The sequence below is a fragment of the Coloeus monedula genome (assembly GCF_965178545.1).
Source record: "Coloeus monedula genome assembly, chromosome: 1".
NCBI lineage: Eukaryota > Metazoa > Chordata > Aves > Passeriformes > Corvidae > Coloeus > Coloeus monedula.
Genome location: NC_138781.1, coordinates 36065324 through 36087488, shown reverse-complemented (window position 1 = coordinate 36087488; position 22165 = coordinate 36065324). Strand labels below are relative to the sequence as shown.

Here is a 22165-nt window from a genome sequence, read left to right as displayed (position 1 = left end):
TTTCAATGCCTGTTTTGACTTTTTCTCCCTGTTGGCAGATGCCTTTGGCTGCTAGTTCAGTGGCTCTCAGGAATCATAACAGGCTTTGGACTGAGTGTTTTTGCTAAGGAAAAACATGGCTGAAAAGTAGCAGCAGCAGCACACCATGCGGGAAAAGGGAGGGGTGAGAGTCAAACTTGTGCCCTGTTCTTATGAGAAGTGATACAGGAGGGAGAACTGACAAAAGGAACGGTGATAAAGTCTGTCCTTCTGCTCCCCTGGCTTGGAGAGAAGGGACAAAGTAGAAGGAAGGGGAGTAGTACAGTCTGCTCAAGTCCTGCAGTATGGTGATCAGCTCCCCCCCTACTCTCAACCAGCAAACTTATTTCTCCCTGGGAAGCATCTGTTCCTTCCCTGCTTTTCTTTTAGCTTGCAGAGGAAATGGCCTGCCAGTCCTGTTCCTAGGCTTTTGGCTGAAGCATCTCGTTCAGAGGACCATGCCCTGTCAGCTGCTTGATAGGCTGTCAACACTCAGCTGACATGTCAGCTCATATGAAGCTCCAAAGGGTCTTCATAGCCAGAATCCTTCAATCCTAGAAACTGCCTCCACACTCTTTCCCGCAAAAAAAAAAGCAGCGATCAAGATATCTGTCAGCCTTGTGATGAGCTGTAACATCCTTAGCCCAGGCTCCCTGCCATAGCTTTCCTGCTGCTGTGCCCCAGACAACACAGACACTTAAGGTTTCTCCACAGAAAAAGTGGAGTGGAAGGCACAGCTGCAGCTAAGCAGCAATGGGGCAGAAAAAGAGTTCAGGTAACATATTGGCTAACTTCATTGTCAGGCAAGATGAACGTGGCCCAAAGTTACAAGGAAAGTGGTAAGGAAAACAAGGAAAGTGGAATCTGGAACTCCAGGAACAGGGACAAAGACAAGGAAAAAGGATGACGGGTTGCTGATACGGCCTACGCCAGAAACATTCCCCCAGGGGCCAGCATGACCAGAGAATTAACTGGAACAAAATCTAGCTCAGCTTTGGTGCCTGGCATTGCACTCCTGTCGTGGGGAGAAGTGAGAGCTATGCACTGTGTCTGTGGGCTACATGTTGAAATGGGGAATAAAAGCAAATCTTCCAACATCCTTCCATTGAATAGCACCTCCCATGCTACAAAATGAGGCCCCCATGCTGTGGGTATCTCTGCAGTGGATCACACACAGAGCTAAGAAGAGCTCCAGGAGCAGGACCATGTTGGTGCTGCTGTTCCCCTAAGGGGGTATGGGGCCAGTTGGCTTTTCAGAAGGAAAGGGCGCTGCCACTTATGTCTTCAGAGAGGTAGAACCACCCTGGCCTGGACCAGTTGTAGGTCGTGGATATGGAGACCCCAGACATTGTGTTTAATGCTATGGCTGTGTTCCCCTGTGTTTGGAGAGGGAAGGGACTTCACAGCAGCACCTCACTGTGTCTGGAAGCCTAAGAGGGAAATGTTAGCCTGACACTTACTGTGCCCTGCTCACTTGATGTGAGCACCCATCCATGGTGGAGAGAGGAGTAACGATCTTCAGAAAGGAGTGGGCGTCAGTAGAAAATAGAGCAGATGAAATAGGGAAAAAATATCAAAGGACAGGAGTAGCTGAACACATAAATTAAAAGAATTTGAGGGTCATGAGTGACTGTAAAAATGGAGGGACAGATAGCATTTGACATGTTTAGCAGGAAGAGAAGACATGGCCTTGCATGAGTTCTCAGTGTTTTGGGAGCTTTCCAGTGCCAGAGGGATGCCTTTTTGTTGTGTTGTATCAATGAAGCCCAGCAGGGACTGCGGCTGTCATTCTGACAAGATTTGCTATCAAGTTCTGCCTAAATAAAACTCATGGACAGGCACATGGTCTTTTTCTGAAGAAGACAACTTACATTTCTGGATTCAGATCCCTTTTGGGTCTTTCATGACAACTACTTTTCTTTTTTTTTTTTTGAATCTGAGTGACATGAAAAACGTCCTCTGAGTGTGTTAGACTTATTTCATTATCAACAGGGGAAAGTTTACTTTAAACCTTAAAACTCTATTATTTCTAGAAAAGATGAACATTCATTTAAAATTTTGTTTCAAGAATAACCTGAGAACATTTAGGTAGTTTGAATCTATCATGGAAACTGCACAATTTCTCTTTTCTTTGCCCTATTCTGTAAATATGTAGAATTGTTGCTTTAGCAACAAGCATAATTGTGACTGCAATTTAAATTAAGGTTGCAAATATTGTACTCAGCAAAATAATGTAGCTTGCAAACCTCAATGATTGTCTCAATGTTAACTGTTCTTCAGGTTAGTGTTCTTACAGCATTTGCATGGGTTTTGTGTGTGAATGCCTGACCTGCATTTTCTTTACCTTGACTTGGTATATAGAGAGGCATTGATCCTGTGCCCGTGAAGGTGCTTTATCTACTTGAAACCTTTGTTACTGTTTTGTTTTTCAGTGCCTGTGTGTATGTGCACAGGTGACAGGTAGCCTAGTAAGTCTGTAGAAGATGTAAATATACTGCCAGGCAAACATCTCACATTGGACCTGGTATAATGCACCTTTTTGCCATAGGTCTCAGTTTAGTGCTGCATTCCAGGAGCTTGCTGGTTTGTGGCTAGTCTGCAGCAGTGTCAGGACTCTTCAGAGTAATCACTTGGTGAAGTACCATTTGATCATTACTATCTTGCAGCCATAACATATTACAAAGCTGCTGAAGATTGATCCAGGCCTCCAGATTGTAGCCTTCTCTTTAAGTGATGAGGCAGCCTGGAAATATGTTCATGGCTTCTGTGGAGGACAAGAGCTTACTAGTATTTGCCAAACACTGTGCTAGTCTTGCTTCCAGTTCTGCAGCTAGCTCCTTTGGCACTTGTTCAGGTATCTTGGCAAAACCCTGACACATGTTGCATGTTGTCCTGTGTCTTAAACAGTCTCAGTGACTTGGTTTTATCTTATTGCAGTCGTACAAGTGTGTAATATCCCAGACTTAAGAGGAGTCCAAGTGACGCAATTAGTACCTTAAATTGCAGCCTGCCTTCTGTGATACAGCTTGCATACCCAGCAGACTCTTGGTTTGTCTGCAGTCATGTTTTTGCAAATGATTTGATACCTGTGACACACTGAGGTAATCTTAGGAAAAGCAGCAGTGGCATGGAGTTTCCAAGATTAGAGGTGGCACCTGAGAAGTTTTGGCTGAGTCCGATACATGCTCAGCAGCCGCTGTAGTGAACTGGTGTGGCTCTTCCTGGTGCGTGGTAACCCCATGCACTGTGATAAGGCCTTGCACAGGAACTGAAGCTTAACGCTTCCCAGCCAACTGGTTTTTGCAAAACCTGCTCATTTCATATAAATGGAGCTCTCTTTAGATGAATTGTACAGAGCTCACAGCTTCCTTCTCCCCCCAAATAATCATTCTCTCAACTTGAGACTTGCAGTGATTAGCTACAGATTCTTCTTAAAAGAAACAGTCCTTTCAAGGGGAAGAGAATCTCATTAAGCCTTTGCTGTGAGCTGCAGCTCTTGATCAGCACACGAAAGACAAGCTTGACAGTCATCAGGTGAGTTAAGAACTGCAAAAGTATTATCTGTCTCTGTTATGCAGTCATGAGTTGAAAGAGTTCATCTCAGTCTCAGAATATAGAGGCTTTTGTGTACGATGTGGCACATAAAAAATTAAAGACATCAATGATGTGAGAAGTCCTAAAGGTGCCATGCATTTCCAAATGAATTGATAAAAGGCCTTAAATCTGAAAGAGAATGAGGTATGAGGTTTACAAATAAACAGGTGGAATTTCTGAGAAAGTTAGAGATAAGCCAGGACATGGTTACTAGTGAAGTATAAATAAACAGCAGTCTACTGCTGTAGTTCCTCATTTGCTAAGCCCTTTGTGGTGTTCTTCTATTTGAACAATTGTTTCCTGAATTTCTTAATAACAACTGATAAAAGAATTGACAAATAGTCTGAAATTGCATGGGTTAATTCACTAGCAGTTATTGTACAGATTACTAGAAAGCAAAAAAAATTAGCATCTACTTCTATCTCAAATCACAAAACAAAAGAACAAAAGGAGTGTCAGAATAAATGGTCTTTTGTTAAGTTATTGTCTCATAAAGTTTGGAACTGTGTCAGAATTGCTTTTTTGTTTTGTTTTGGTTTTGTTGTTTATTTACTTAGGAATGCTCAGCTCAGATGCAGCATCTGTTTTTCTCTGCTGTCCTTCTACCCTATTTTTCCAGCTGGATTGAATGCCTTGATGAAGCCTTTCAAATGATCAAATAGATAAAATTGTACATATTTTGTGGGATTATTTTCATTGTTCTTCACCACATGTTCAATGAATACAACACTTTATAATTGTAACACTTTGTTTTCAAGCTACACTCTTGTACTACTTGTTGTCATTGTTGTTTGTTTAGTTTGGTTTTTTTTATTACAGTAAATTTTTGTGAAAATTGGTCTTCTTATCAACAGATACTTTCAGGGAACCCTTCCAGAAACATTGGTGAAAACTCAGACTAGTTTATCAGTGATATTTCATTATTAGCCAGTAGCAGGTGTGGCCTTTTTTGACATAAGGGAAGTTAGAAATTGTTCTCTCTGTTTTGCAGAATCCAGTTAGGACTGGGGAGAAGTGAAAGTGTCTTGGATATGGGCTGTCATATGATTAGAAGTTAGAGCCACGTGAGGCTGCCTGTGATGTCTCTTTGGGTTGCTTTATAAGGAGCATCAAAAAAACCCATGGAAGCACTGTGTTTTGCACTTTTTCCCAGGTTTGCTTCTGAAATATTGTCTGTGCAAGGAGGAGCTGACAGGAATAACAGCCTGCAGTTCTGTTGTATGCTCACTGTGAATATGCACTGTCACACACCACTGTGCCACCTGGAAAGGTTATTTTCTGTTCCTTATAAAGAGAACTGTGAAAGTGACCTGTTTATTTGCCTCTGTATTTTATTATTTAATTAGTAAGAATGTGCATTTAAGAAATTAATTTTTCATGTCACTAGCCCAGAAGGGATCCTATCCAGGGGGTAAGGGAAGTCTAGATCTTAAGATTGTCTGCATAATGCTTTTTAATTACCACCTTCATACCGTGAAAGAATTCTGTCCCTGTTGGACAGGACATCTGTTATATCTTTATTGCATATACTTACTACTTTGGGATTAGATTATATTTACTTCATTAATTCATTCCTTAGCAGCTTTGAAGATAAGGTTTCTCTGCTTCTTTCCTTTTAATTTCCAATAAATGTTGTAGTTGCAGCACTTTTTCTGACAGAGCTACGCTGAGAAATAAGGATAAAACAATGCCTTCTCATAAACTCGTGCAGAAATACTCTGCTGCTATTTGCAAACAAAATTGCAACGACAACCATTTTATTGCAAACTTAAAAAGATAAACTAAAAAAATATAATTTGCTGTGGTCGTTTTATTGTAATGATGCTTGAATTTGTGGCCATTTTCCCATGACCCACATTAAACAATGGATTTCCATGCTGTTAGTATTACTGTGTGGGAATTCTTACTTGAAAACAGAAACTGGCCGCATTTTTCTGAAACAAGGGAGTAGGAGTTCAAATTCTGCAGAGTGACAGGAAAATTTTCTCTAAGCAAAAAAAGCAGGGTTTTTTTGCCAAGAAAAACTTTTTTCTTTAGTAAATCCATCACCCATGCTCTAGCAGACTTGCGTAAAAAAACAAAACAGTACTTTTGGGAAGTGCTTTGTTAACTTCTAACAGCCTTTTCCACTACTCTTTGGCTTTCTATCAAGTGTTCTTGCCAAGTTGAAGTGATGTGGTGTGTTTGGCAGTGACATACTGCTTTTAGGTGCCAATGGTGAACTATTGCTTGCTAGTAGTTTTCAATATTCTGTGAAAGCCTCATCACTGTTAAATACACTGTTAGAGGTGTTACAGAAGGCAATATCCCATAATACCTTTTGCAGGATTTTCTTTCGAGGTCTTTATTTTTGAAGGAATTTTTTTTTTTTCAGAGGGTTTGTAGGTGGTAGTGTGATGGATTCTTCTGTTTTGTTTCTGAACTGGTTTCCTAGGGAAACGAGAGTTAAAAAAGGCTCACAGTCTGTCTGTCTCATTCCTCCAAATAATTATAACCGCACAATTTCAAAGCAATTTGTGAGAATTTTAGGCTGCTGCTAGTTTTGTGGAAACTGGCAGTTGGGCAGAAGACAGAGACCTCTATTAATCAGGGAAAGGCGAGGAGAACCAAGATGTGCACTGACAGCTCGCTGGCCAGTGAGCCAGTGCATTGCTCCAATGTAGCCACATAATCGCTGTTTCTCATCACCTTGAGGAATCCAAGGGGTGGGAAGAAAAAAAACAAAGGAAAATTTGAGGCTGTGGCAGCAAGGTTGAAGAACAAAAGCCTCTTAGTATGAATCACTCTTCATTAGCTAATGGAGAAAAACTTGAGTAGGAAGCTGTATAATAGCACAGGTAGCAAAAAGTCAGCAAGAAATACTTTATCTTGTACTGATTCTAGTCAGGTCTTCGACCACCCTTGGGTTCCAACAGAGTCGGCAAAGTCAAAGATGAATGGACAGTAAAGTAGGTTCTCTTTGGATAGCTGGAACTCTCCCCTAGTTCGTTTCACACTTGCCTAATTCACTGCGAGGTAACTGATCCATTTGGTGGTTCTAGCTTTGTATCTTCCGGAATTAGTTTATCTGGTCACTCTAAAAATCGTAAATGGGGTAATACATGGCTCTTCCACATGCCAAATCAATCAGGAACCATTGGGGAATTTGCTTGATAGGGATTACTGCCACCCTGTATTTTCATACGTTCCCACGCAAATCTTTTCATGTCAAGAATGTCATGGGTTTCCTGTGATGGTTTTGAACTACGAGGATTTGGACCACAAGGTCTTCCTCTTCAGACCTGCAAATTTTGCAGATGCCATATTTGCAAATACCAGAACAGGTTCAGTTCCAACTGGATTGCTACCTTTGATGCTGTGGGGGTAGCTGAGATGTCCAAGTACAGCTCACCAGTGGCACTGAGAGCGAGTCTCATGAGGGTGTCACGAGGTCTGCTGGGACAGTAAAATCTTCATCTTGCTTTTGTGGACACAGACTCTTCACATGAAATTCACATACCCTGACAGAGGTATTCTTACAATTAGCAGTGGTGGGAATATATTCCCATTATCAATATAACAAAAAATAGAAGTGTGGGACAGGAGAGCTGAGAGGAATAATAAATACCGTAGAATGTTTTGCATTTGGTTTTTCATTGCAGTTCCCAAGCAGGACTAGCGATTGGAAACTAAGCCAGATCTAATTTGCTTTTATTCCTTTTTAAAATTTGGTGTTTTCCTGGAAATTTTGATGGAGTTAAATAGCTCAGTTTTGACTGTGTTTATGATCTAACAGCTGTTGTGAGTTCTGAGTCTTGTATAGTTGTCCGCAGAAGTGTTCATCTTAGAATTACTACAGGGTAATGTGTTTTTAAAAAATACAAATGCATTATAAGCCCTTTCTTCTGAATTTAATTTACCTGCCCCTGAATATCTCCTGTTTATACTGAATTTAATAATGTAGCATTCTCCTACCCAACTTCCTTTTCAAAAATGACTAAACCTGGGGCCAGAATCTAATTGAGAGTATAACTTCAAGTAACACAAGTAGCACTGCTTGCTTGCTTATATGATGTGTGTTACATTTTTGGCCGCTTTAACATTTATTTAGTTTTGCCAGTAAAGCTGAAAACAATTTAACAGACATCTATGAAAAATTAATAGCATTTTCTAAATAGGGGATTTTTGTTTAATGGAGACCAAAAGAGCAGTGAGAAGTTACACTATATGTTATCTTCCAAACGAAGAACACATATCATTTGGAAATGTCTTCTCTTTATCTAAAATATATAATATTTTAAGCCAGGAAAAAGATAAAAAGATGAAAGTCACTATGATGCTTTACTTAATCTAATTTAAAATACTAAGTGCTTAGCATCTACCACTGCCTTTTGAAGAAAAGGAATATCATTGGTTGATACAGTCAAGAAATGAGAACATCTGAAACAGGGTAATATATGGACTTCAGTGACAGGATTGGAAAAATCCCTTTATAGCTTTTAAAAAAATCAAACAAACTTGGCACGCAGTATCATCCTAAATAAGATTTTACAAGAAAGTCTAAAACATCTATTACAACAGAAGGGGAAAATGCATGTGAAACACTGGTGATATAAAATGACAAGAAACAGAAACCAGCAGGTAACATTTGAATAAAGCCTTCAAGCATTTCTAAAGCTATCTGTCCTTTTCCATATATATAATGCAAAGTGTTATGTATAAAATATATACAGGCATGACCTGCCAAGAGGATTTTGGTTTCCCTGGAGACTATCAGTTCTCTGTTGCACGGGTTGGCTTAGGGAATAAGAGCTATCTTGATAAATCCTAACCTTTCTTCCTGAGGTTATTGGATATGTCGGTAAATTTAGATCTTTGTGTTGAAGGCTGAATTTATAAAATTCAAGTTTTTAGAATGTTCTCTCTAGATTCCAGCTATTTCTCCTGGCATATATTTATTATATGCAGCAGTTACCTTGTGAATTTGGGAGAAGAAGAAAACCTTGATGGTAATACTTTCATGCTAGTTTTATCTTCTTGTTTGTCTTGCTGTGCCAAGTCTTTGATTTTAATCAGTTATCAGTGTATCATGAAAAATGTGCATCAGGTCATAGCAAGTGTATTCAGACACAGTCATTGCTTTGTTGACTTCTTTCTCCTCCCTTTTTCTTAAATGTTTGAAATCCTCTTGTCATTTTTCAGTTTGGAAACTAGGCTTCAGTCAGATTTATAGTTATTAGCTATCGTGTGAGTATGGAAAGAAATCCCATGTAATGAATGCAAACTACTTCGTTCATCTCTGCTTGGTTAAAATTAAAAACAGTAATCTCAAGGTTGTTCTCAGTTGGTTTGGATGGAAATTCATAGATGGATATATGTACCTTTCTGCTTTTGACCTCCTTAAAGAATCAGCACATGCAGCATTTTATTGACAATAGGATATAGTGATTTGGAAAGCTAAGAAACGCTACAATTCTATTTCAGAGGAGGTTTTTCTCATCCAGCAAAGTATACCATAAAATGAATAAATTCTGCATAATTTGAAACTTAATAAAGTAGGCAATTTTTTGTACTCATCTGGTGATACTATCTGTGCTTTTTTTTTACTGCAATGCCTAGTTTACTTTTTTGTAAAATTTGCGAAGAAACCAGTGTTACTTTGTTATATTCTGCAGTTCTAAAACCTGAAAATTGGCCAGAAATATGGAAAAAACATTGAAGTGAAGAATAAAACAGAGAGGAGGAGAAGGAAAGGAAAAGGAGGGGCTTATGACAGGGGGAAAAGACAAAATATGTTTTAAAAAGTATGGGAGGGAATTGAAAGATTCTGTAGGCAGCAGAGTTAACTGTGAAACTTGCCAGTATTCATTATTATTGCTGCTAAGAAAAATGGCAAGCACATTACTTAGAGAGGGGGTTAAAGCAAAAAAGATGCATCAGTCCTCCAAATTTTACGATGCCACTAACTTCTAAGATATCGGATCTCTTCAGTGAGTTGTACTATTTTTTGCTCATTGGGTAGCTCCCCTTTCCTTCCTTTTGAAGTATTTGATAACTGGCTACTTGCTGTGAGAGACGTGACCTGCTGCACTGCTGGTGGAAGTGATGGGAAGTCCTTCTTTTGCTACTTCTTAAGCTGTTAAAGAGAACAGCATTGACTTTGGCAGCTAAAGTATTGCCATCAGCAGATTCATTTTGTGTCTGAAGGCTTTAGGAGAGGGAGCCAGTACTTTGGGTGGTGGTGGTGGTGATGGAAATACATGTGAATTAACATGCTGGTTCTCTCTGTAGTTCAGAATTATACCTTTCTCTCCTCTGTGGTTCAGTGTAATACTTGTCTTTTGGAGCTTACACAGATAACAAGTCTGTTAGGATAAAATGTAAGTTTCAACACTTTCTGTGTTTGGTTGGACATAATTGGAGTTTCCTTGGTTTTGTGAAATGTAAATTACCTTTGTTGTCTCTGTGTTCGGTCTGGATCAATTTAGGATGTAGAACCAAGCAGGATGGAGTGACGAATTTAAAAAATAGCATTTTGAAGAACTACTCAAGTGCAGAAGGGATAGGATTTCCTAGGTTTAATTCTGTGCAAGTTTAAATGAGAAGCCCCTCCCCTTTTTCACCTTCTTTTATTTTGCTTTTTGCAGTCATTAACCCTTTTTACCTCTAATAGGTGGTCTTCTGTTTGCCCATTTTGCATAATTCTGCCCACCAACTAATGGGTATAAGCTGTGGGTCATTTAAGAAGTGCTTGTTAATTTATTTAGGTTACTAAACTTCTGTGTAGTGATTATTTTTTAACTTAGTGGAGGTGATAGCCTGGGTGATAACCACCATCATGTTTGTGGTGAACATACCCAGTTCTTCAGATAGTTATCTTATGCTTGCAAGACACAGAAATGAAACTTTGACTGGGCAACAAGCAAGATAACTCACAGATGCAATGAAATTCGACAACACAATTGTTCAGACAAGTTAATGTAGTCTCATTGCATCTGTGAGTCATCGCAGTACTTTCTGAGTTGGACTAATGCACATATCTGCTGTTTCCTAAAGGAAAAAAAAAGTGTTGGTGTATATGTGTGTATCTACATATGTGTATATGTACATTTCTATGTACTTACATGCTTTCAAAAGGTATATATGCATTTTCACGGTCTTTCCGTGGTTTTTCTCCCCTCTACCACCTTAAGAGACAGTGCTTTGCTTTTGAATATCTTTAACTTCCATTATTACATTTTCACTGGAAGTAAGCACTAGGAGCTTATTGAACAGACACCTTCATTTATGAAGTACTGATTGCTCTTGCGTATTCATCCCTAATGTTTTTTTATGGGGACATTTATTGTATTTGTCTTGAAGATTGAAAGAAAAACCACTGAGAATGTCATTTAGCATAACTGAAAAATCCACGTGTTATATTAACATCCAGTATCTTGCCTCTGTTGAGAATAGTGAAGAATTTTCTGAAGAATAGTGGAGCAAGACTATCCATCCTCTCTATGAAATTAAGGAACTTCTGTATGCACCTCATGGAAGCTCAAGCTCTGTTCAAAAGGAAAAGAACCTGTAGTACAGCTTGCGTAGTTGTTACTCCAAAAGCTTGAGCCATTAGCTCATTGAATTCTAGCATTAGTGTGTTTCAGGTAATTCAAACCATGTGATAGTGTCACAGGTACCATGTATTTTCTGCTAGGTTAGTTATACTGCTTTAGAATTTGTTTGGTAGGTTTTAGTTCAGAAACAATTATTTGAAACTCATCACAAAACTTGCTAGAAATGTATTTACTGCTTTATGTTTTTTAAGTTACGTTATTAGTAGGTTTGCCTTTATTTGCATTAGAAGTACTCTGGTTCTCTGATAGCTTTGTGTTGTCATTGGTGACAAGAAACTGTTTGTGGTTGAATGAGGAAAGAATAATTAAGTGAGAGTAGCATGATTGCATTGTTCTGACCCACAAACAATTTGTGCTGCATGAAAAAGAGTATCTCAGTGTTTGTAACACAGAATGAAAAATTTTCAATAGATGGCTTAATTTTTTTTTTTGTATGAGATTGACACTGAATGGAAATAACCTTCTCTCTGGATCAGTCTATAAATGTTTTGAGAATATTCAAGTAACAGTTTGCTGTCTTCTCCTCTGGGTAACAAATTGGCCTTAACAAGACTGAATAGTTGGAAAGGATGATGATCTGGATTCCTTCAGCTGTTCCAAACTACGTGCTAAATAAGTCAGTGAAAAGTGCCTTAAAAACTTTCTTATTTGTAGTACAGAGAGGGGATCTTTTCCAGTCTGTCCTGCATTATAAGAGAAAAGCCAATGCTTCACAATGGGTTGTTGCCCTGCACCTTCCTCCACTTCAGTTCTGATGTTCCCCCACCTCTCTGAGAGGGGCCGCGGTACCGTTCAGCCCTCAGGGCCTACACAGACAAACCCAAGAATTTTGGCAAACCGACAAGGGTCCTTCATTTAGGAGTCAGTGCTCAGCTTACCCAAACTAGATGCTCCTAATGGCACTGGTTTGTTTGTGTATCCTAATTGTTGTGACTGTGCACCTTCTGTCACTGCAGTTCTGCCTTCCAACAGGAAATCACAATTCCAGTAATATAGGTAATTCCAGAATTTCAAGTGGAGGGGAAATTCATAGAAACACGGGAAAAAAAAGGTGCTTGTTTAACCACTTGAATACATTACTTTTATTTCTGAACATTATCCAAATTAAAAACTTTGCTGCAGTTGACATGTTCCTACAAAATATTTTAATGTAGGTGAAACTGCATCTTCTCATGGTAAACTTTTTAGTTAAATTTCTTTGGCTGGTCCTAACACAAAGACAATGTTTTGCTCTTCTGGAAGTTAGTCTGCTGTAGATTTGATTTCTTTAAATTAGATTAAAATTGTTGGAAAGAATTAATATTAAATTAAGAAACAGCAATCCTCATACTAAATAGAGGAAGTGTGCTTGCCTTGCAATTCTACAAAATGATCAGGGCTGTTATAAACAGTCATAAACGTGCTCGGGAAGAGCCCTGTGTGAAAACATGGGAAATTTTCTGGGCTTGAGCCAGGTTTGTGTCTGCACACACACGCCCACCCCCACCCCTGCTGTGTGATACACCATCTTCCCGCATTCTTGTCTGCATTCGTTGCTGCTGTTTAGTTTCCTGCCAGTGGACATGCGACTGCGACCACCTTGGTGGGATGCTTGAGGTGCGACAGAGTGAGCTAATGCCATTTTCCATGAGGTGGTCACTAGAGGCAGGAGGGAAATAGCTAGGTCTGTTATAAAGCCCTGCAGGACATCAATGGATTGTGTTGGGGCAATGACTGTAGTACCATATGACCATAATCTTGATTGTACCTTGTTTCCATCTTAGATGCTCATCGCTAGATTTGCGAGGGACTGTAAATGCTAACGCCTGGACACTATTCAGCTTCCTCCTACGTGCTCTGTGTAGTGCAGGAGGGAGATTTGGGTGCTTTGGAATGACAGCAGCAAAAAAATTGTGCTGAATAGGGAGGTGCATGGAGGTAGTGAGTAGGAGTAACTAAGTGTGTAATGTGCCTGAACACTTGCTTCTTTATAGCTCACAGGCTCAGCCGTGCTCTCAGGGCTTTGAACCCTCAGTGGGGAAGGGAGAGCTGCCTCTGGTCGCCACTGTGGTCGCCCCTGTGGTCCTTCTGTCAGTCACCTCCCTCTTCAGAGGAGGGCTCTGTGAGTCCTGTGCTCCCCTGAGGAGATGGGAGGGCATCGTTCTTTCTGTGAGTTACCTGAAGCATCTGTAGTTTTGTAGAAGGGCCTGCGAGATTTGTGATGCTGGACAGAAGAGGTACAAGAAGAAGCATGAGTGGGTCCATAGTTCACTGGCTTTGGGTTCCTCGAACAGGAATGGCCGTGGACTGGGAAATAGTCTCATCCTGCACTCTGAAAAAGAAAACAGTTGGACCTGTATTTCTTGAAGGGTCTGGGCCTGATAATATGTGTTAGGCCTGGTCATATGACATGGAGTGCAAGTTTGCAGATGGCAGCAGGCTGAGTGGGGCAGTTGACACACCTGAGGGGGACAGGATGCCATCCAGAGAGACCCTGGACAAGCTCAAGGAGTTGGCCCATGTGAACGTCATGAGGTTTAAGGAGGCCAAGTGCTAAGTCCCATGCTTGGGTCAGTGCCACCCCAAGTATCAGTACAAGCTGAGGGTGAAGGGATTAAGAGCAGCTCACTGAGAAGGACCTGGGGATGCTCGTGGATGAAAACCTGGACATGACCCCGCAGTGTGCTCTCAAAGCATCCAAAGCAGAGTGGCTGGCAGGTCAAGGGAGGGCATTCTGCCCCTCTACTCTGGTGAGACCTCAGCTGCAGTGCTGCATCCAGCTCAGGGGCCCCAGCACAAGAAAGACATGGACCTGTTGGAGCAGGTCCAGATGAGGTCCACAAAGCTGACCGCAGGGCTGGAGCACCTCTCCTGTGAGGAAAGACTGAGAGAGTTGGGCTTGTTCAGCCCAGAGAAGAGAAGGCCCCAGAATGACTTCATTGCAGTGTTCCAGTACTTAAAGGAGGCTTATAAGAAAGGTGGAGACAAACATTTTAGTAGAGTGTGTTGCAGTAGGAGAAGGACTGATGGTTTTAAGCTAAAAAGATAGACTTAGATTGGACATAAGGAAGACAATTTTTTACAGTGAAGATGGTGAAACACTGGAACAGGTTTCCCAGAGAGGTGGTAGATGCCCCATCCCTGGAAACATTTAAGGTCAGGTTGGATGGGACTCTGAGCAACCTGATCTAGTTGAACAGGTCCATGGGCCTTGCAGTGGGAATTGGACCAGGTGCTCTTTAAAGAGCCTTGAACCTAAACCATTCTGTGATTTTATGAAATAGGAGTAATATGCATGCAGCTACCAGGTAACTGAGTTGCTACATCACTTAGTAGTGTGGGTCTGTTGAGTTTGCCAGTCTGCCTTTGTTTCAGACCCCATGATGTGTCACACCGTGGGCAAAGTGTTTTCTTCTGTACCTGGTATGGACAGAGAATGTGTACAATCTACATACACACCATACTGATCTTTCGTTGTTTTAATGCAAAGGCAGGGGGACCGGAGCTAGATGATTTTTCAAGTCCCTTCCAACCCAAACTATTCTGTGATTCTATGAAAAAGGCTTATTTAATGTTCCGTAATAAACTGAGGAACATTTAAAATGCAGATGAACATGAAAACCTTAAAAGGGAACAAGGAATAGTTAAAAGGAGTCCCCATTATTTTCGTGGAACATTTTCATCTGTAATGTGAACTGTCATTAAAGGCTCCATCCGCCTCTAACAGCTGTGACTGGAATAAGCATAAAAGCTTAATCAGAAAAACATGTTGAAAAATGAAGACCAAAAAATCCCAACACTTAATTTGTTTTGTTCAAGTAAGCAAAGTAACCAAATCTTACAGGGTAGTAGATACACAGGGTAATAGAAATTTAAAGTAGAACTATATGCTTGCTCTTTTAAATAAAGTAGTAAGGATAGGTGCCAAGAAACTAAGATGACCCAAATTTGACCCCATATTTGACCATTTCAATAAAGAGAAATTAAATAAATGCCATTTTGGCATTTAACATTTTAGCTTTTCTGGGGCATAGCTATCATTTACGTAATAGGAAATTAAAAAATAATAAAGTTCATTTTATCTTTGTCTTAAATGTGTCAGGAAGAGGAAGTTGCTGTTTATCAAATAGAATAGAGTTAAAATCATCTAATTCTGTTGAGTATATATATTATATAAAGACATACTGGACTTGATGATGGGTGTCATTAAGCACGGGCTAATAGGTGAATCCAGGGATTATTTTATAAGGCATAGTGTACCTTTCTTACTTCAGAGTGTTGGTTTATAAAGGTACCCAAATCTATTGTTTTAATATACAAAAATCAGAGGTTTTTTTATAGACAGTTGCTGTTAACTGTCTTCTCTCTTAATATTTGATCAGGAGATATCTGCCTTATTAGCATGGACCATAGCACAGTTGTCAGAGGTCACATGAGATGCTTCAGTTTGAAGGTAGTCAGTGGCTGTTTGTTCAGGTGATCCACTGGGAGGGAAAGTGGAGCTCCTTAACACAGGAGGAGCAAGTTCTTTTCAGTATCTGTCTCCTCAGTTGTGTTTCTCAGCCTTCTCTCAGTCCCTCAGGATCCCTGTGGTAGACTGTGCCTCTTTTTTCTGTAAGTTGCTTTTTGGAGATACAGAAATGACCACTTTCAAGTATACATGACAACCTGTAGATTTTTATGGAAATTTACTCCTCTTATTGATTGCTCTGTGGTAAGAGGAGGATAAGTGTGAATATGTGGTCAGGTTTTTCCATTAGCAGCAAAGAATCCGCAAGTCCCTAGACCCAGGAAAGTCCCCTTACAGATACCAGTTGTATAACACAAACTTTCTTTCCTTTTGAAGGGTCTGTTAAGTTGTATTTTTGTATGTATCTGAGAACTGCTGGAAGTGTTTTCAGCTGCAATTATCAGGCAACAAACGAATTTGTCTGATCCATTCCAAAAGCAGCAGGCACTGCTGTTTCCACCTTCAACCTTAACCAAATTGAAAAACGTGGCTTCTTTCATTTACAAGTTTCTAATACTCTCATCTAGATGATAAACAAAGGAATCTTTTGAAGTCACATTGGGAAATGAAACAATAAATGCAGAATATGGACCAGAATCTAAAACTTAAGGCCAGCTGCAGTTCAAGAGCAACAAGGTGGCTGATAAAAGAAGTCAGCATTATCTTTTGGCAAAATAAAGGCTTTAAGCACTGGCCTTACACAAGTTTTTATTTGGTTTTTCATTTGCTCTTTTACCTGACACAAGTCCCTGTTGTACACAAGTTTGATCTTCCTTTTGCTTCCAAAATGGCTTGGTTAGAATTCTCTTTAACAACTAAACCAAGCATTTTCATATATTTTACTGAGAATTCGCTAAGGTTTTCTGAAAATGTTAATGCTTTTCTAAGGTAAAGTAAGGAAAGTCTGGACTGACAACTGATTTAATAAATGTTTCCAAGTAGGTCAAACTTACAGATATGCATCGTAGAGGAATTAGCTGAAGAAATAACTGAAATCTTATCATTTAAGATTGAAGACTGTTTAAGAATGACTACAAAGCAAAGTATGTCCTTTTTTAACCTACATTTAAAGAGAATGGTGAGATTGTTAACCCAGCTTAATGCCCAGAAAGATACTGGAAAAAAAGAGTTATAAAATAGCCAAAGGATGATGTATAGCAGGGATTTCTGCGGAGGAATCTGCATAACTCAAGCCACTCGGAGAGTAACAAGAACACACAGCATAAGTTCGTAGATCCAGAAAACTGTTGAGACCTTGTGGGCATCAGTTATGTAACAGGAACTGTCTTTTTGCTGTGAAGGATCTCTAGTCTGAGGAGAAATTAGCAATAGTTCAGCATCAAACCAAAAAGATGTATTAACTGTAAGGCTTAAAATTGTTGTGCTCAGAGTCTGTTAAAATTCATAATTTTCATTAACTATTCCAGCAATTGAGTATGTTTATTACAGTTTGCCAATCTGAGAAGTGATGTTTATACTGTGAAAGTCAGAATCCAGAATGGCCCTTGAAAACTGTCAGGAAAAGCCCTAAAAATCACTAAGAACAGGCAAATTTGCCACTGTTAGTTGGGGGGAGAAGAATTTCCTTTGGGTTTTTTCCCCCAGATGATGTAAACTGACATAGGATGTAGTAAGTGTTAAAGAGTTTTCCATTCTACAAAGCAGTGGTGAGGCTTGTGCTGGATCACTGTGGTGAAACTTAGGTACTATACTTGAAAAATGTGGACCAGTTGAAGAGAATCAGGAGAGAACATCAAAAATTACTTAGAAATACAGAAGACATGAGAGCAGGAACATTGAAAGGACTGAGTTTATACAGTGTAAAGTAAGATTAAGGCATGAATGGTATTAGGAATTATAAAAGGCTGTTGCAAAAAAGACGTACTCTAGTGGGGAAGGAGCAATCTTGAGTTTAAGAGAGGGAAATTTAGGCCACGTGCTAGGAAAGGGTTTTGAATAGGAAGAATAGAGAAGTGGTGAAAAATGACTTAGGGGGCTTGTGGAATTTCCATTACTAAAGGTTTTTAAAAATAGATGAGAAAAACCAAGAAATAACTAAACGAGAACTGATCCTGCCTCTAGGTAGTAGGATGAACTAGCTGGATGATCCCACCCATCTCTATTTTCTATTACGTTTCTTTTCTAATCAAGTTACATCCCAAGGCTCCAATTACATGCATTTTCACACTTTCTCCTCATGTTTAACTTTTAGGAGGAAGCAGTCAGTCTCCCATGTTAATGACTAGACTTTTTACTAATCTTACTCAAGAATGCTGATACTACATACATACGCCAGGCGAGCATCAGTTTTCAAATGGTTAAAAATTGGAGCACCACGACCAGAATTAACAGTATTGAGTAGTGTTTAGACATTCCATTGTATCCAAGTAAACCCCTCATTTAGAAATTAATTATTTGCAGTGTAGTAAAAAATATTTGGGGTTTCTGAGCCAAAAGAGGAAAAATGGAGTTGTAAAATCAGGGTTTCCCTACTTTGATCCCCAGTAGGTTCCAGTAAGTAACTGTTGGGTTTATTATTTATTATGCATTATTCATTGTGCCATCTTTTTTTATGACTCTGAAGTGATTTGTATGCTGTTGTAGAAGGTAGAGCCCTATTGTCTGTCAATGTGCATGTTGCTTGGATCTCATTTTGTTTGTAAAAATAATAAAAAATTCTACATCTTAAAATCCTGGTCAAAAAGTTCCATTATTCTCTTCTGGAAAATGGTCTTATATGAAGAAAAAGACATACCAAGCACATCTATCCTATTATTATTTAAATTATTCCTCTGTATTATTTGGTTTGAATATTTATTAGTTTTTTGATAACTTCTTAAATAATTCATAAAGGGTAGCCATACGGTTTGATGAAAAAAGCAGTACAATGAAACCTTATTTTGCATTGCTGGCTTCTTTCATACAAACTATTCTCCAGTGCTTTTTTTTTTTTGACAAAGGCTTGCAAGGTACTGGGAACCTCTGTTGTGTTTCTTGCGGTATCCCCTCCCTCTTGGTTTCAGTGGGAGGGAAGAACATCCAGCACCTCACCACCCTATATGCCCTGGCGTGGTTTAGATAAAATAATAAACATCCTCCAAGCGAGATGGAAATGAAGAGGCAAAGGTCAGGAAAGAGAGTTGTCATTTCCCATAAAATATAAAAAGTGTATGAGGAATTACTGACTTAGAGAGAAAGAGAATAGAAGATTGTTTTAGGTGATTTATGGGATTTTCTTTTGAATCCCACAAGACTCTGAAGAAATAAGGGCAATTGCTGTACTGACTGAAATAGCCACGTGTATGTCAAGTGTCTTGACAGGAGTCAGCAACAAATACTCGACAGGAAGGCATAAAACCCTACAGTAAGCAGATGGAGGAAGGATTATTTTCATATACTATGTTTCATCCTCATCTCTAATATGTATAGGTTTGCTTAAACCCTGAGGTGTAAGATTTAGTGTTTATTCTAAAAGGTTTCCCATCACTATAGGTATGCATCACTCAGCATTCCTATTACCAAAATTCTCTTCAGACATATTGACAGATACTTGGTCTCATCAGCATTTTGCATCAGTGATCTTTTAGTCTGATTTTATGTAGAGGGATGCTTCTTTTTATAGCTTTTGAATTTAACGTGTTCTGCCTTCATTGACTGTCTCTTTTCTCTTGTTTTGTGTTTTTGACTCATGGCTCGCTCTTCTCTACTTGCATTACTATGGCGACTACTAAAACCTAGAATATCTTTTGACCAACTGCCTTGTTTTTATTAAATTCTTCACTTTCTCTCTGCCAGACTGTGTAGTGAATTTGGCATTTTAATGAATCTGACTTCTTGTTTAATTGCACCAGTCTCTTGTGTAATACAGGTCCTTCGCCAAGAAGGACTGCCTGCTTGAAATCTGAAATACAAAATGGGTCTCAGGAAAGGTCAATTGTGGTGTTAATATTGTAGATCAGTGTGAATCTTGCTTGACTCTGAAGAGCCTGGATTTTAAAATACATGATAGTCCAGTGTCAGATTATTGACCAATTTCTTTTTGTTTCCAGCTGAGCTGCCAGGATCATCTGCAATCAAGCTCTCCTCCTTGTGTGATCTTCCAGCTCAGCTGCAAGAATTGTACCAGCAGGGCTTTGTCTTGGCTGCTGTCCACCCTTTTGTGCAACCAACTGATGAAAAAGAGAAAACTCCCCAGGAACAAATCTTCAGGGCTGTGCTTATCAAGAAAACAGAAAGGTAAAGTATTTCCAGTGAACTGGGATAAAAATAGACAATGGGATTTCCTGCTGAATTTTGACCTACATCAGGAAATTATAGCAGAGTTTACTGTGCAAGACTTGATTTTTTTTTTTTGTTGGTGGGCTTGAATAGGCTTAACATGTTCTTCATGTTTACAATTTGTCTGCAGTTTGGCAGGCGACTTGGAGAATAACAAGTTGAAATATGCTCTGTATTTTGGGATGTGTTGTCATGAGAGGCAAACAAACAAGCCCTATGCCTGACAGTTTGTGAGGATGGTCTTGTTGGTACCCTTTAAGAATTTATTAGATTAAATTATGACAGAAGAATTGTTTGCTTAGCGAAGGCATATTTTGTGTTTAGACAGTTACACTTAATGCAATTAATTTGAGAACTGTAGTACTAATGTGTACTTCTTAAATTTATGTGTAGACTTTAGGCCCTTCTTTCCTCTAAACAATACAAGTTCTTTCAAATTTTTAGTTGGTGCAAACTCCATAAATAAAAAGATTGCTTTCCTGCTGTGTTCCTTTCTTAAAATGTATTCAGAATATTTTACATAATCAAAGTCTGGAGATGAATAAAGAAACAGGAATTCTGTTCTTTTATGATTTAATGTGATTTCTAAAAAAAATCGATAGGCTGTGCTGTTAAATGGCCCAGAAGAAAATGAAAATGTGGATATTTGTAAAGATAAGATTTTTGGTTAATGATTTAAAACCTAATTTAATATTATCTGACCACCCCCAACTCTGCAGCTGCCTTTATTGTTGCAGCCATTTTCTACAGTTTCCTGCATTAGTTGCATTCCCCAGTCCAGCCCTTCTTACAGTGACCAATTCTGAAGGCTGGCAGATAATGAAATCTGTCTGCTGATCCTGGTTCCTCTCTTTGTGCTGATGCGTGAAGGAAAGGATGTAGCTGTTTTATACCTCTGTTTGAAAAGTAAACCACTCACCATTCAATTTGCTGCAGCCTGGTATCCAGTTGGTAGTGGTTATGGACAGGGTTGAACTTCAGCCTCTGACCTAAGGTAAAAGTTCTGCATTTTGTTAGTAAATACATGTAGGCATTAGGCATCACAGGCAATTTGAGCTTCTAAAATAACTCTTAATTTACCTTGACTTGATTTTAGTTTTTTTAGTACAGAACTTCATGCTGGCTTGCCTGATATTATCGTTTAAATGGCTTCCAGTTTTATGGTCAAAACATAGAATATTTGGCTGAACAGTGGACTTGTTGAGTGGTGTTGGGCTGAGCTTGCCTGGTTTTGGGGCCTTGCCTTCCCTGCCTACGCAATACCTTGCTGCAAGCAATGAAAGTATTTACATGCATGAGGTTGTAATGTTAAGTAAGCCCTTAAGGACTTCTGTTGGATTGGGGTCTGAAGGTTCAACATCTTCCAGGTCTGAGCTCTGAAGACCTGTCAGGGAAGAGCAGCTTCCTTCTCAATGGAGTGATGTGGCCTTCAAGCCAGAGTGCTCACTGTGTCGCTGCACTCGTACTATATCCAGTAGTTTACATCTGTGCAGAATGACTGTGGAAGAGTACAAAATCTTAATTGGCTGCTCACTCACTTGGGTGCCAGTGTTTCACACACTTTAGACAGCTGTAAATGACTGTACAAAATTGAAGACAGTAGAGAGTCTTGAACCAATTAAATTTCTTTTTACATTCACAGTCCATTTCTCTGCATTCTCTTATCTGTTGTTTCTGACTGCCTAGGGAAGCGGAAGAGACGTGGTGAAGCAGGAAAAAAACAAGTACCAGAAAGGGAAATTACATCAGTTTGATGTTTCATGTAGCTTAAATGTTCCTGAGTTTGGCTGAGAGTTTGGGAGCAGCTTCTCCCATAGTGTGTGGATGCAGCAAATAATTTGTGTTACCAAGTGCTATGAAGAGAGATGGGTGTTGCACAGATTTCAGGTGACTATGGCCTGCACAGAGGCCACCTGTATCTGAACTGCAAGTTTATGTCATTCCACAAACTGCTGGGGATTAAAAATATGTAACAGTATGGAAAAAAAGATGTACTGTTAATTTTTTTTAATTAACTTTTCTCATTACACTGCTGATAATGATTAAATTATATTTTTTTCCCCTGAGGACTGTCAGGTGTCTTGTCATGTCAAGGCAGTCTCTGTATATAACAGTTAAATTGTGGGTAGAAGTCAGGTCTGCTTAGGCTAATTGTTGATCAGGTAGGTGTTTATTTCTGTCATAAGATTTT

General features: G+C 39.3%; 1 protein-coding gene across 1 annotated transcript in view; it reads left to right on the top strand.

The window, feature by feature from the left end:
* RFTN1 (raftlin, lipid raft linker 1) overlaps window positions 1-22165 on the top strand; it is a gene marked incomplete at both ends in the record, with an annotated part of 84665 nt that overhangs the window by 10481 nt on the left and 52019 nt on the right. Inside the window, one exon of the mRNA XM_082290560.1 lies at window positions 19746-19932. Within this exon, the coding sequence (XP_082146686.1) occupies window positions 19746-19932 (187 nt within the window). The remainder of the gene's footprint in view (window positions 1-19745; window positions 19933-22165) is intronic.